The following is a 14,731-nucleotide window of genomic DNA, read 5'->3' on the forward strand; positions in this document are numbered from 1 at the left end:
CAAAGAACCCTTAAATTCTACATTCCACTATAACTTACATTCAGATGAAAATAATCTTTTTTGTACAAATATTTCAGCCTAATTATATGTGTCTCAGATTACTACCTCACAGACTATCAAATACTAAGAAGATTTATTCTAAAGCAGACAAGAACTCCAGACATTTTTCCTTCCATATGCCTACAAAATAATCTCAAAGGTAACACATAACCTGTATGAGTACATGCTCTTATAGTAGAAAGATGAAATCCTAAATGTTTGCTGAGGACAGTCTTCTATCCTTGCTACTGCCTCCAGAACATCCACACGAGCTGAAACAGTTAAATGGGAGCTCTGGAAGTATCATAGCAAGTAGTCCCACACCCACCACACACTTCTCACTCCATGCCTGTGCTCTGTGTCACATCCACAATCCATCCTGAGACAGCCTTCCCACCCAATATCTGAACCTCCAAGTCCCCAAAGTACTTCTACTTAAATAAGATCCCATATTGGTTAGCATGGGAGTGAAAGAGGTGGGAAGGGCAAGTTCAAAAGTTTTTTGAAAATACAGTTGTCCCGATGAAAAATGTCTTTTAAACTGACAAGATACACTGTTCTTGGCAGGAAAGTTTATCTTAATGACTGTTCTGAAAGTGTTTATGGCTATAGTATGGACATTTATATATATGGAATATAATATATGAAAGTATGTCCCATCCCTAGAAGCGTTAATGCCAGCTTGGATGGGGCTTTGAGCAACCTGGTGTAGTGGAAGGTGTCCCTGTCCATGGCAGGGGTTTGGAACCAAACGAGTTTTCAAATCAGTTCCAATGCAGGGCAGTCTGATTCTAGAATCACAGATACAGGAGTATCACTCCTGCCATACAACAGAACAATTACCTTCATATCAATTAAATGCATTTCTTTATCATTAGTAGAGGGTGAACATTCCTTTCTTCTACAGTAACTCTTCTATTTCCTGAAGTTCCATTCAGAGGAGAAGCTGTGGGGCAGCTGCAGCAGCAGCACCGAACTTGTGCAACACAAATCAAACCCAGCTCTACCCCAAGCTTCCTCTCTGGCCTCGGGCACATCCCTCAGCTGCCTCGTGACTCGCCTATCCCTCTGCAAAGCTCCAAGGCATTCTCCTCAACACAAGAGAAAAACTTCTTATCTTTTTTTTTTTTTAAGTTTTTATGTACAGCAAAGACATAATAAGTACCAGAAATACCAACACTGAATCCCCTCCCTGAAAGTTAAGAGGGTTTTTTCCATGCTATTTCAAGACTGTGAGGCAAAAATATTTGCTTAAGAATAAATTCACTTATGGGCTGGCCTATAAAACTAGATCAGAGATTATTCTGAATTGGAAGAGACCCACAAGGGTCATTGAGCCCAGCTCTGTAATGAATGGCCCATATGGGGACTGAACCCACAACCTCAGTGTCATTAGCACCTGCTCTAATCAATGAGCAATCAAAACGCTAAAGGAACACACCAAGGGTGCTTCATCCCAGAACACACAGGAGTAAAACTGGCATGAGTGTTTTATAAAATGTGGCATTCCTAAGGAAACACTGAAAACTGCCAAACAACTATTCCTAACCTGCTGGTCACTATCCTACCACAACGTGCCAAGTGAACTTTAGCCAAGATACTAAAAATAAACTAGTACTGGCTCAGAAAACAGTCAAAACATTCTATTTGTCATTCATATTGGGACCAGATTTCCCATTTTAAGGATCTCTCCTATGTGGCTGTCTGCTCTTTCCCTTATTTGGGAGATTTACATGAAAACACAAAAATCATTCTTTATTGACAAATCTCTTGCAGAATGGTCTCATGACAATGATTTATGTGATATTGTGCTATATCATCACTCATTATTAGGATTGTGAGAGAACAGTCTTTCACATCAGATATTAGAAATAGAGCTGTAGCTGATCCAAGCAGGAAGTGAGTGATTCCCACCTGCAAGGCTGCCATAGCAAAATATTTCAATTCTCAAAGATAATCCCTACCTTACTTTTACATCCAAAGTGGATTCGATAAAATTTGACTTATTTAAATCTGCCCAGCAAAAAAAGGGTATGTTGGGGGTTTTGTTTGTTTATTTTACATTTATTAAAAACCTCCACAAGACTCACTCTTATAATGTAATTTCATTATTTTAGGAAAATAATGCACATTCTTCAGCTTGGTTTTATCAAGTTCAAACAATTCAGAGATGCCCAGACTAGAAAGACAACTTTAATTCTTCCTTTCCTGTTGTCAGTCCCTTACACAGGTTATGATTACTATTGCTATGACAGAGCAATTACCTGATATATTTAATTATCATTTTCTGTACAGCTCAAAACAAGTTTAGCTTACCTGTAGTGGTAAAATAAAGATACAGCAGATCTTGTAATCATAAACACATCTGGGTGCATTTGAAAGTTAAATCCTTTTTTTTGCTTGCAGAACTTGAGGGGTGTCTGTTACTCAAAGGAATCAGAACTGTTTCACATACCTCTTACATGCACTACACCTGAAACACTCTCTTGCGCAGTTTAGTCTGCACCTACAGGTTTGGTTGGTTTATGGCAGTTGGGTTTTTTTAATCCTTTCAAGAAACTTGTTTTGGCAAAGGATTTAGGGCAAACTTCTGCCTTCAGATTTTGCATTTTGTTCTGTAATGCACACACACATATATATGCCAATTCATCAAAACAGCAATTGAAAACTTAGAAACCTCAGTACAGGTGTTTCAAAATGATTCTGCAAGCATAATACATCCAATTCTCACATAATTTATACATTTCATTAGACAACAGGGCCCCGTTTTCACTTTGGGGTAGAAAACAGAAGGCAGCCCAAGTGTATTACCAACTAAACTAAATTAACTTCAACATATTGCTTCCTTAGAGCATTTGACCAGGCTTTCAAAAATACTTCAAGAGTGTTTCACAGGCTGTGTGTTCAGATGAGGGCAGTAAATTTACCGACCTTAAAGCAAAAAGGGGAAACAAATGTACTAAGTCAGGTAGGACTGCTAACCAAACCAAAACATCAACAGAATCAACTCTGCAGGGTGATTCTCCAGGCATTTCAGCACATTTCACAGATGGCCAGTGGTTTCACTGGACAAGTGAGGGAAACAAAAAAGCAACGCTAAGTAATTTGTCCAAATCTTAGCAGACCTTTTTAGGACCATAGAGGAAATGTTGGTGAGGACAGACAGCAAGGTACCTCCTCTTTTTGATAAACGGTCTTCCTCCTTCATAGTGCAAGGAGAAAAATTGAAACAAAAAAAAAGAACCATCACTCAATTTAGTCTCAAGTGAAGGTGCTACTAATTTCTCATTGCACTGGACAAACAGAAGGTATCTCCTACTGAAACTTGTAATTTTTTCTAACAGGAAAGGCTCCTTTGGTGAGCCACAGAAACAACAATGCCAAAGAAGCAGTTTGGTGGTGGGCTTGGTTTTTTAAATACTGACATGCTTAAGACTCAGGGGAAAATGCAACCAATAACAAATGAAGTAAACCCAGAACACAAGACAAGCTCCTTTTTGTTTCAGAAGCAAACAAGAAAATGCATAAAACAAAGTGCATGCAAATATATGTGAACACAATTCCTCAGAGATTTCACCCACACAGTACAAGTGGAGTGCCAAGTGCACACGAACAGCACAAACAGGACTGATCATGCCACTGGTTTGTAACCACAGACAAGAAAGATCTGTCAAACACAAAAAGATTTGGGAGAAGGCTGCCACACTTTGCCTAGTCCTTACAACAGAGCACTTGTGATACAAGCTTATGCTTTAATTGCTCTCACAGCATTGAGATTTATTCTAGTCTGCATCCTCTAAAACAAATTACTGCTTTGCCACTGCCATCAGTAAATGCAAGGTGGTTTGATCACGCCATCTAAAAGCAAACACTGAAAACACTGCAAGACCAAACTTATTTTTGACTGCAACTTTTTCATGTTTGTTCAACCTTTCACATCACAAAACCAAACAAAGCTTTATTGGAATCAACTTTTGATAACCAAACTCAATTCTAAATATAAATTTAAGTCATGCTGAAACATCAGGTTTTCAATCAGCTGCCTATTAATGGAAACACACCCCTTCAAAAAAAACCAAGATTGAGACAGAAGCCTCTTTTGTAGATACCCCTAGTTTCAATTTACAAAATGTTTTGCAGCAGCTCATTACATATTTCAGTCCAACAATTACAAGTCTTTCAAGACAGCACATATACTGAAGAGCTCCTTTGTTTCCTATATAAAAGCTACTGTAGTCATCAACAGCTGCAAAGACAGAAGATGACACAAGCAGGAACAGACTGGTAAACTTTGTCCTATAGTTATAGCACTGTACATTTAATCTTAGAAAAGTTTTTGTTCATTGTAGCCTAATATCATTCAGCAATTTCCATTAAATAGGATCTCTGTCATCCTGCTCTCAGAGGAGACTGCTTAGATATCAATCTCACCATTTACAGGGTGAGAAAATAGACACAGATGCCACATCTCAGAGGGGTATAATAAAATCAGATGGTTTACTGTCTCAAAGTCTGGAAACAAGAAGTCTCATCCCAAAGTAAAATAAAAACAGAGCTCAAACTTTTGGGATTTTTTTTTTTTAAGAAAAACAATCCTGCTTCTGAATTCTGGATTTCATCATTTAAAGGCTGTGTTAGTAGTAAGGCAAGTCACAGTTCATCTATTTTAAGATAAACGTTACAAATATGGAAGTCATTGTTTCTATAATTAGTTGCTTCCAAGTGGCAGATACCTCGGGAATGGTAAATATGCAGTCCAACTGGAAACACCAGCAGCAGGCCATTTAACGAAGCACAAAATTTAATCTTCCCTATTTACATTTAACATAGTCATTTCAACACAGCACTTAAAGCAAATACACTATGAAGTGACTTTTTCCCTTTTCCCTCAGCTCATAAAAAGGGAATCGTGCACAATTCTCTTCCCTTTCACAGAATTAAGTATCATGTTCAGAACATAACAAAGCTAAATATTTAACATTTTTACCTATATATAGAAAACAAGCAAGTGGCACAACATGACAAGCTGGCATGTTTAAACTCAAAGCCAGACTATTCTAAGGGGAGGGGGCAAACTAAAATTTAATACTCACAAAGATTGTCCAAAGACACAAAAAAAGCTACCAAAAGGATCATTTTCACTTACCTACTTTACAGCATTTAATAGTACAAACTTCTAAACTCATACTATCCAAATGAAGTAGTAATATTTGAGTGCTTTGTAGACAGTGTACTAAAAGGATAAATCCAGCCCATTTATGCAAATCAGTCTCCTGATCTCCACGAACTAGTCAATGATAAATAATTTTGTACTCAAACAGTTAAGATATTCATGGAATCACATCAATAACACTTATTAAATTCACCAAAGAACATATTCTAAAATGAGACAACACAAAACTCACAAAATCCAAAATCGTTCTGCACTTTCAAGATTCAAAAGAAAGCAATGTATGGGAAACCAGACATTTTCCAGTTTTCCTCAGTTGAGAAACCTTCCATGGGTAAGAAACACTGAAAGAAACGGGACAGGATAAAAGAGCACAAAACATTGATCTAGATCTACTTCTATGACAATCATATTATCAAGCCACCTGTTGAGTGGTCACGAATAGCAGAGGTAAGCAGAACAGGCTGTCTTTAAGCAATACTAAAACAAAACACAGGTCACTGATTTTGCAACTTCACCTGATTTCTCAACTGTACTAAAGGAACCAACTGTCTTAATCACAGAGCAAGACAAAAGTAAAAGACTGAGAAAAATCAAAGCACAGCAGTACCTTTGAAAGGGGAAGTTGTTTCTCTTTAGTTTTCTGTCATATTCTGCTTCAACAGAAAGCATCATCTGCTGAGTTTTCTCTCTTTTATGAAAATAACCCACGCTTCACTGCTGAAATCCATACACTTTTTAATGGGAAAAATTTTGTTCTGGTGTAGACAGAAGTAAACTTACACACCCACTACAAAAATTACAACTACTCTTATCATAAAATAATTGGGCTTAAGCAGCTTTACTCCATTTTCATTTCTGTCAGCTGCCAAAACATCACTGAGCATATTATAACAAGTCACATCAAACATTAGGTAACAGAAACCTTAAAGGCAGTCCAAAAGAAACATCTTTTTTATCAATTAGGTGTCCAAATGATCTTGCAACCAGAAATCTCATACTGATTCACTAAGCCAACACCACAAAACTCTGTTTACCCATCAAAAGCATTTGTGATCTTCCTTTACTCTTGAAATACCACGCTAACACAGCACAATAGTCCTAGCTGCTCATACTCCAATTCCACAGCAGTTAAGTTACTCCTAAAGCACATACAGTTACTATACTGTGCCTGAGAGAGCATTCTGAGGGAAAGGAAGGACAGAATCAGTACTGCTAACACACATTTGGAGGCTTTAATGCTCATTTATCAGATGTCATGCAGTACAGGCACAGAAAGGAGCCCAAATAACGAAAAAATGAGACGGCTCCCAAAACTGATGCAACCTTACCAAACACTTACACTGGTAAGAAATTATTACATTCAATTCTTACAGCACAAAAGGGTCAGACCCAAAGCATCTAGGAGTCTCCTAATCAAGATGCTACTGTATAATGAGCAGACAAAAGCAACACAATTGTTGAATCATTTTAGAAACTAATCAGGTATTCATTATTTATCTGCCTAGAAGCCTCACTAGGGGCTAAGGAACCAACAGGACCTGATATGCTGCAAACATAATAAACAAGATGATTCCTACTTCAGAGCTTAACTACAGCTTCAAGTTGAAATACTGCACTTAGTTAAGACAATCACTTCAAGTCAACACTTTATACTGTAAATAACATAAGAACTCTCTGTTTTCATGAACTATTTGACAGATGAAAAGAGAGTGGTTTGATAAGGACACGTGTGTGAACCTCTAGTACTGAAGAGCTCGAGCAACAAGGAATAAATATTTCACAAGCGTACTGCAGTACTAATTGCAGATGAAACAAAGGGGGGAAAAAACCCCACCACACCAAAATCCAAGATTTTAAACCAAAAAGTCCTACAGATTGGACTAATGTAAATTTTACAGAATAAGATGGGGTTTTCTATATGAGAGCAAATAAAAAGCATTAAAAATTAAAATTATTACCACACCAAAAAGCCCAGGAAGAAAGCCACAGTGGGAGCCATACTGTAATAACACACACTGTTCACAAACTTCCTTAGATATATGTACAGAATGAAAAGCAGTGTATCTTTACAGAGTACATTATTAGTCATTATCTACTTTGCTACAGGAACCTGTGTTATTTTATTCCTTAACCCTACTATTAGAACCCCTGGAGACACCAAAGCTAAAAACTAGGAAACAAAGAGCTGTAAATCACCAATTTTCAACACATTCTGCTGAAACAGAAGCTTAGAAGTAATATCGGGCTCTAGCAGATGACATCATTCATTTCAGATACATCTTTTAGAACTACCTCCAGATGATGAAATGTTTTATTGCACATATGTAACAAATCATACGAATTCTTAAGTCCCTGCTTCTGTTTCTTCATACCTACACTAATAAAAGCTCATAAAAAGAAGGCAAAGCGATTACCTCACAAAGCCAAGTTTAATACGGAAGAAAAAAATACAGCGACCTGTAGAATTAGTGAGCTACACCCACTGAGCTATGAGGAGACCATCAGCTGTGTCCTATCACTGAAAACTTCAACCCAACCGTGACATTTACAGGAATCAACAAGAGTGACACCTCGATTGTGCTGTTAAGTTCTCACAGAAACCTGCTTCTTTCGCCAGAAACCAAGTCTCTGCTACTGACCAGGCAGGCTTAACCTAAATGTCACTAACTGCGATACTTCCCTAAGCTTGAAACAAAGCCTAGAGGAACAGGGGGGTGAACAACAGACCCGAGTTTTGAATTTCCTTGGAATTCCCAGGGCAGCCGCTCCCGGGTTCCCGGCTCCCCCGGACAGCGAGGCCGGGCGCGGCCTGACGCCTCCCGCCCAGCGATGGGACGGCGGCGGCGGGCACACACCGAGCTCCGGCTTCCAGCCCGCAGAACGCCCTTTCTGCGCCTCTCGAGGGCCGCTCTCCGCCGGCGCGGGGCGGCGGCTCCTCAGGGCCGGTCCCGGTGCCCTCACGGGCGGTCCCGGCGCCCCCCGCCCCGCAGGCCGCGAGCCGCGCCCCGCCCTGCCGTGCGCTGCCCGCCGCTCGGCCGCTGCCGGGGCCCTGCCGGGGCTGGCACGGCCGGGCCCGCTCCGCTCCGCTCCCCGCCCTCACCGCCGCCCCTCCCGCCGCGGCCGCTCGTGGTCTCTTCGTACCTTGTCCGCTTTGTCCATGGCTCCAGCTGCGCCGGGCGACGGCTCTAATGAGGGCGGCGGAGGGCCCGGGCCGCCTCCCCCATGGCGCTGCTTCCCCCGCCGCGCTCCGCACACGCCCGGAGCGGTGCCGGCCCCGCTCGCGGTTATCACGGGAACCGGGACCGGCTACGCCACGGCCGGGGCGGGACGGGCGGCAGGGGAGGGACCAGCTGAGACGGAAGCCGGGCGGGTTCAGGCCGGGAACGCCTTCGCTCCCCGCTACGGCGGGCGTTCCCCTCCCGCGTTCCGGCCGCCCAAAAACAAACGAGGCCGTGACAGCAGCGTAGCGGAAACCTGCGGGAATAAGCGCGGGGAGCGCTGTCCCCCCACCCGGGGCCGCTTCGCCTGCGGCCAGCGAGGGCGGCAGGTGCGCGGCGGGCCCGTCTGCTCGCGGGCGGCGCTAGGGGAGGCTCAGGCCGACGGCGTCCTTGAAATTATCTGGAACACCGAGGGAAAAAAAATAAAAAAAACCTGTGATTTATTTAGAGGCAGAAATCTAAAAATGTCGCAGCAGCGTCTGGAGTGCAGGGCTGGGCTGTGGAGCGGGTCCCGTGTGTGCAGGGACTGGGGCGGCAGCAGCGCGGGGAGATTCTGAGACCCGAGGTTTGGCACGGCTTGTGTGACGTTTCCTTTATTTTGCTGCCCTGCTTTAACATGTGGTGAATGATGAGTAACGCCAGCGAAATCCGTGAGACCGTGTTCACCTGAGCCAGGAGAATGGGAAACGCATGTAGGAGCCTGTGCTGCACATGATCCCGTAACAACACACGATCCCCTACGTGTGTTCTGCGGGGGATGTCCCCACGTTTCATTACACTAATAGGTCTGCTGCCTTGGGTTCAATGGAAATGAAGCATGATTTATTTACAACTTGGTTGATTCATGGCAAGGGGAAAAATAAAGCAGAAATAGACTAAGTACCTTTGTGAAAGAAATATACAAAGGATATCCCAGATCAGACTCTTGAGTGCTTCCAGGTGAAATACATTATAAAAATATTACCTATTAATACATGAGTCAGGTTCTTGCTTGATAGAGGTTCTTTTGAGGTATAAATGGCTTGCTTTTTAAAGAAGCAAGTAAGAAAGCCTGTATCCGAATTTGACAGTAGTAGAAGCTATCAAGAATGTCTTGACAGACTAATCTTGCTATAGCTTCCCAGATTGAACCTTTACTTTATAATTAATCTTTCCAGATTTATGATAAAACATAACAATTTTTCCTCTTAAAATTTTATTTATTGGATAAACCAACATAATCTCTGTACTTTCTTTGGAGTTGCTCTTCACCATTATAACTTAATATGTACCATATGGGATTATGAAGATGGCTATTGCATGGCACAGCAAGATCTCATCTTGTGAACAGATGAGATGAACAGAGAATTGAGCAGACTGTCACTGCCTTCTGTGCTATTCCATCCACATCAGCAGATCACCATCTAAGGTAACTCTTGCCTAGATATCTGCAACATTACGTATGTTCTGTGATTTAAGTTTTCATGAGGTCACAGTACACAAATTCATAGGTCCCACTGAGCATATGGGAAAGGGAGTGGGCCAGGTTGTAACCCCAATTAAACTGAACTTTCAGGTTTCTACTAATTTCAGTGAGTACAGTGTTTTACTACCAGTGGAGAGAACAGGAGAGCTGCTGCAGTGTCCTAACTGATACAGAAATCTCATCTGAACTGGAGAAGCTGCAGCAGTTGTATGCTTTATATGCACTTCTGTAACCCAGCGCTTTTCTTGACAAGATTAAATGGTCAGCAGAACTCACATAAGTGTTTATAATGCTGGGTGGTAAGACAGACTAATGTGAGGTTATGAGGTTGTGTTCCCAGGGGCTTTTACACAATGAGATTTGTTATTTCAACACAAGTCATGAAAGTAAAACTGGGTATTAAGCTGGTTCTACACAGAGCTTTCAGCTGATGCAATGGAACAGCATTTCATCAGTAATTGATGAACTTAAATATGAGATGGAAATCTACAGATAAATAATTATGAAACATAAGCTACCTAAACTTCATCTCACTTAAACAACAAATCTCTACTGAGAAAAAAGTAGCAGTTGAGAAAAATTCTAGCAGTTGAATGTGTTTCACTTATTTGTGTGAAATTACGTAGATTTATTTCAAACTTAATAACTTTTCATCTCCAATGTGGGAGAACTTGCCTGACTGGACAGAAAACAGTGAAAAAATCCCACTGAAACAACTAGAACAATCATCTTCTTGTATTATCACACCAGTGTTTCAGTGTGGAATGCAGCTTAATTTGTTCAAATTGATGCTGACCATGGAATATATATTATGACATTTGCTTAAGATAGTTGCTGTGTTTTTAAAAAATAATGACTCATTATGGCAAGGCTGTCCGTAATGAAATTCTTCTTTTGTTCCCAAGATACATACCAACAGAAAGGTCACACTTGAAAGGGCTGTTATGCACACTCAAATAACAGGAATGTCTAAGATCTAAATTGGGCAGTGATTAAATAGACATCATATCTACATAAATCTGTACAATATACAGAAAGTCATGTTGGCTGACCTGAGTGGTCACTCAGGTGAATAAAACTCAAGTCTCCCTTGAAATTTAAATGTGTTATCACCAAAAAGAAAAACAAACCAAAGCACTCAGAACCAGTTATGTTAGATCCTCTATCTACAGCTATCACAAATATGCCAAGGGTATCTGGTTACAACATCATCTTGATCAACTGTTGTGTAAGAGAACTTGACAGTGTCAAAATTCCTAAGGAAGCCATCAAAAAATTCTACAAACGCTGTTGAATTTTAAAACACTTGGTAGCTGCACGTGGCTGAATTTGAACATCCTTGGCAGCCGACTTTTCATACTCAATTGTAAGGGTCCAGTTCTCAAATCTGGCAGTTTGTAAACAATTATTGGTATTTCTTTGCTGCAACGTGGAGTAAGTGACTAGCTCATAAGCAAAAATGATGGTGGAACTCAGCAGGTGCTGACTGCAATTTTGCTACTAAGTTTTTGACTTTATTGCTGCATCTACTGGGTAGTGGAGATATTCTTCTGAACACAATGAAGGAAACAAATCAAATGAAGAAGAAAATCTAGGTCGACACAAAAATAAAAAATGGGAGACTAAACCAAAATATCTCAGTAAAATGGAAAGGCACTTGGTAATGACTGTATTCAGAATTCAAATCATAGGATTACAAGCGAATCTAACAGCACATGTGTGGCTACTCACACCCTTATTTATATGGGCTCTGTTTACATCTAGTGGGTACAAAGTCCTGTGAAACACAAGGATTTGATTACACACATCTCACTGAAGTCAAGGCAGCTTCTCATATGGAAAGCTTGAACATTTGTAAAGGCTTAGTGGCACTGGCATGGAAGCATGAAATAAGGGTTGCTCAGTAACAGCCTCCCCCTGACGGCCAGGCAGGCTCAGACCGAGCTCCACAGCAGCACCTGAACAGGGACTGCAGCAGCACGAGTGGGGCTGGAGGCTGCCATGGTGAGCAAGTGGGAAAGGGAGCAGGAACGAAGCAGACCCCAAAATGACAGTTTTACTGGCCTGGGACTAAAATCTTCAGCATAATTACTGAAAAAGACAAGTCCACAGAGCGAAGTGTATCTTGGCACATAAAGCCGTATGTGGCGATGGGACAGGTGGTGTCCTGCAGGCAGCCCCAGCAGGGAACAGAACTGGAACCAAAGTGGGAAGGTGAGCTGGGAGCTGCTCCAGGAAGCTGAGAATCACGATTCACCAGCGATTACTGCCTGGCAGCAGGCAGAGAGAGCCCAGCACTCCCACCGAGAGCAGCTGCAGGGAGAGGCAGCAGAGCCAGCCAGGACAGAGCTGCCATGCAACCCCTCCTCACACAGCCAGGGAAGGATCAGCCTTCACCCTTGCTGTAATGCTTGCACTATTACATCTAAAATTTAGCACTACATATGCAATTATTCTATCACAGATAGTTTGCAACCTACCTTACCACACAGAGGCATTTCAATGGTGATAATCCTTTCTTAATATCTTAATTAACATTTAAATAGTTGACTAGCTTGTAATGTAGTTTACCTAGTTCACTAACCTAGTTCTAAAATACATTTTTAGCACTTTGAAAAGAATAAAGTAACAGCTACACTTTTATATTTAAATTCCATATTACCATCTATATAAAGAAATTTAGTTCTGTATTTAGCCTGTATTTTTGAGAAAGCAAAGGGTACTGTCCCAAGTGATGTCCTTTTGCTCTACTCCATATATACACAGTTCCTACTCAAATTAATTCAATACCTCTCAAAGAAAAAATATGAAAATACAATCTTCAATTACAGACAATGTTTTACAGCTGACAACTCCTGAGTAATTATGAAATCAGAGTTTATTTACAGACTAAAATTCAAATAACTTCATTATATTATTTTGCTAGGTGCATTTCAGCTGCCTTGCCATTTTTCTGGGGTTTGTTGTGTTGTTCAATGTATTTTCAGACCTTTTTAAAAGGAAAATGAAAATAAATTGGTTTCAGATCCAATCCATTAGAATAGGACTTTGAGATGCACAAAGAATACATTCCTTCAAAGTATGTTTGACTAAAAATAATAGTAAAAATCTAAAACGCAGACATAGCACCCACATCCTCCCAGATATGCCTGTTGTTCAGCTGTAACGCATAAGCTGCCAGCAACTCAAAAGAAGGGTTTATAGATACACAGCTTAATCACTGTTGTAATCTTACATAAGATTACAACAGCCATTAAAATGTTCTTTTGCAAACAGTGTTATGGTAACTAGCTAAAATGCCAGTTTGTCTTGTACCAGCAGCAACAAGAGGTGTATAAAATCACCCAAGAACTTGTGACAAGTGTGGGTCTGACAATTAACAATAATTGTAGGAATTTAATGATTGGACCCAAGACTGAGAATGCAGTGAAGCTGCTTACCATGTCTCAAACAACCTGCAGTGCAGTGGGGTTCTCAGGAAAAAAAAAATCATTCACCCTCTTCCTTCAAGTGCTTGTTAACTTTTCCTGAGGAGACAGAAACGACATCAGAACCAAATCTACCAGGGACTAAAGGTGGGCTATAGCAACTCTTGGTGATTTATTTCTGCTGCAGTTGTATGACAACAGAGCTTCCCAGTATTTCCCCAGAGAAAATCTTCATCTTCCGGTTTAAGAATTGTGTGAACTCAGAAAAGGGGCAGAATCCCTTAGGGATGATATAAATCTTCCTTATGTGCCTAGAGCACAGATGCTAAGGCACTGTACACATCAGTAAGACCTGAAGATGCCAAAACACACAACCATTTCTTAGAGGGAGACTGACCCTTTTTCTGTCTAAAAACATTGCTAGCCCTCACTGTTCAGAATGACAGTCCTTCACTACTTGGAATAGTCCTACAACAATTAGTCCTTCAGAAGAAAAAGATAAAACACGGGAACTAGATGGACATGACAAGATGTACTGCAGTATTCCCATTTCCTTCTTGAAAAAAATCCAAGAATGCCAATATGCCTCCCCAGCAGACATATCTGGGATGGAAGAGGTTACATCAGGTACAACAGACAAAGTCAAGAAGACTTTTATTTTCAGTGATTTTAAGTTTATGGACAGTTCTCCTTTTCCCCCTCCTTTAGAAGAGAGGACTTGTTCCTTCCCACAGCGAGGGAGGTGGGAAATGGCACAGAAAGGAAATTACTCAAACAAACACTCAAACACTGTCCCCTGTCCCCATGGGAAGGAAAACCTTGACAGAGCTGTGACAATCCCTTGTCCCCATGGGAGGAAGAACCCTGCAAGATCTGCTATCCAATATAAAATCACTGGATCTGTAGGTAAGGGTCCCAAGGATTGTGCACTCTTGTTAGGTTCAATTTCACATCACCAGGTATTACTGGAATTTTCAAAGTAAAAACTACATTACACATCACAGCATTATAAGGAAACAAAATACAAGGTGCTTTAGTCAAATATTATATACAAATTTTACAAAAGAAAAAAAACTTTGCTTAAAAATTTAAATTTTACTATTACTTTAAGTAAATGGATAAATTAAAAACACCTATTGGTAAAAAAATACATGAGTGAAGAAGAAATTCTCACCCAAGATTCAATATCATGCTACTCATGGTACACATTAAAGTTTTATGGTGTAAACACTAGGAAAAAAAATCACTTGCTTTGACAACTGCAGAACAAAATCATTTTCTAAGGGACATAACTATTCCTCAGATTGAAGTTAATTTTATCCTATTTAATTATACCCTGTTACCAATTTAAATCCTGCCCTAGAACATTGAGTTTACCACGCTGCCTTGCATGTATGTGATGAACATT

The 14,731-nt window shown here is 40.6% G+C and overlaps 1 protein-coding gene across 2 annotated transcripts in view; it reads right to left on the reverse strand.

The window, feature by feature from the left end:
• SECISBP2L (SECIS binding protein 2 like) overlaps nt 1-8,546 on the reverse strand; it is a 28,080-nt gene extending 19,534 nt beyond the window's left edge. For both annotated transcript variants that reach the window (XM_036389441.2, XM_036389440.2), the window contains exon 1: nt 8,354-8,546. In XM_036389441.2, coding sequence (XP_036245334.1) covers nt 8,354-8,371 — 18 coding nt within the window. In that variant the 5' untranslated portion in view covers nt 8,372-8,546. The remainder of the gene's footprint in view (nt 1-8,353) is intronic.
• Nucleotides 8,547-14,731: the final 6,185 nt, after the last annotated feature.

The sequence above is a fragment of the Molothrus ater genome, chromosome 13 (assembly GCF_012460135.2).
Source record: "Molothrus ater isolate BHLD 08-10-18 breed brown headed cowbird chromosome 13, BPBGC_Mater_1.1, whole genome shotgun sequence".
In the NCBI taxonomy this organism is placed as follows: Eukaryota; Metazoa; Chordata; class Aves; order Passeriformes; family Icteridae; genus Molothrus; species Molothrus ater.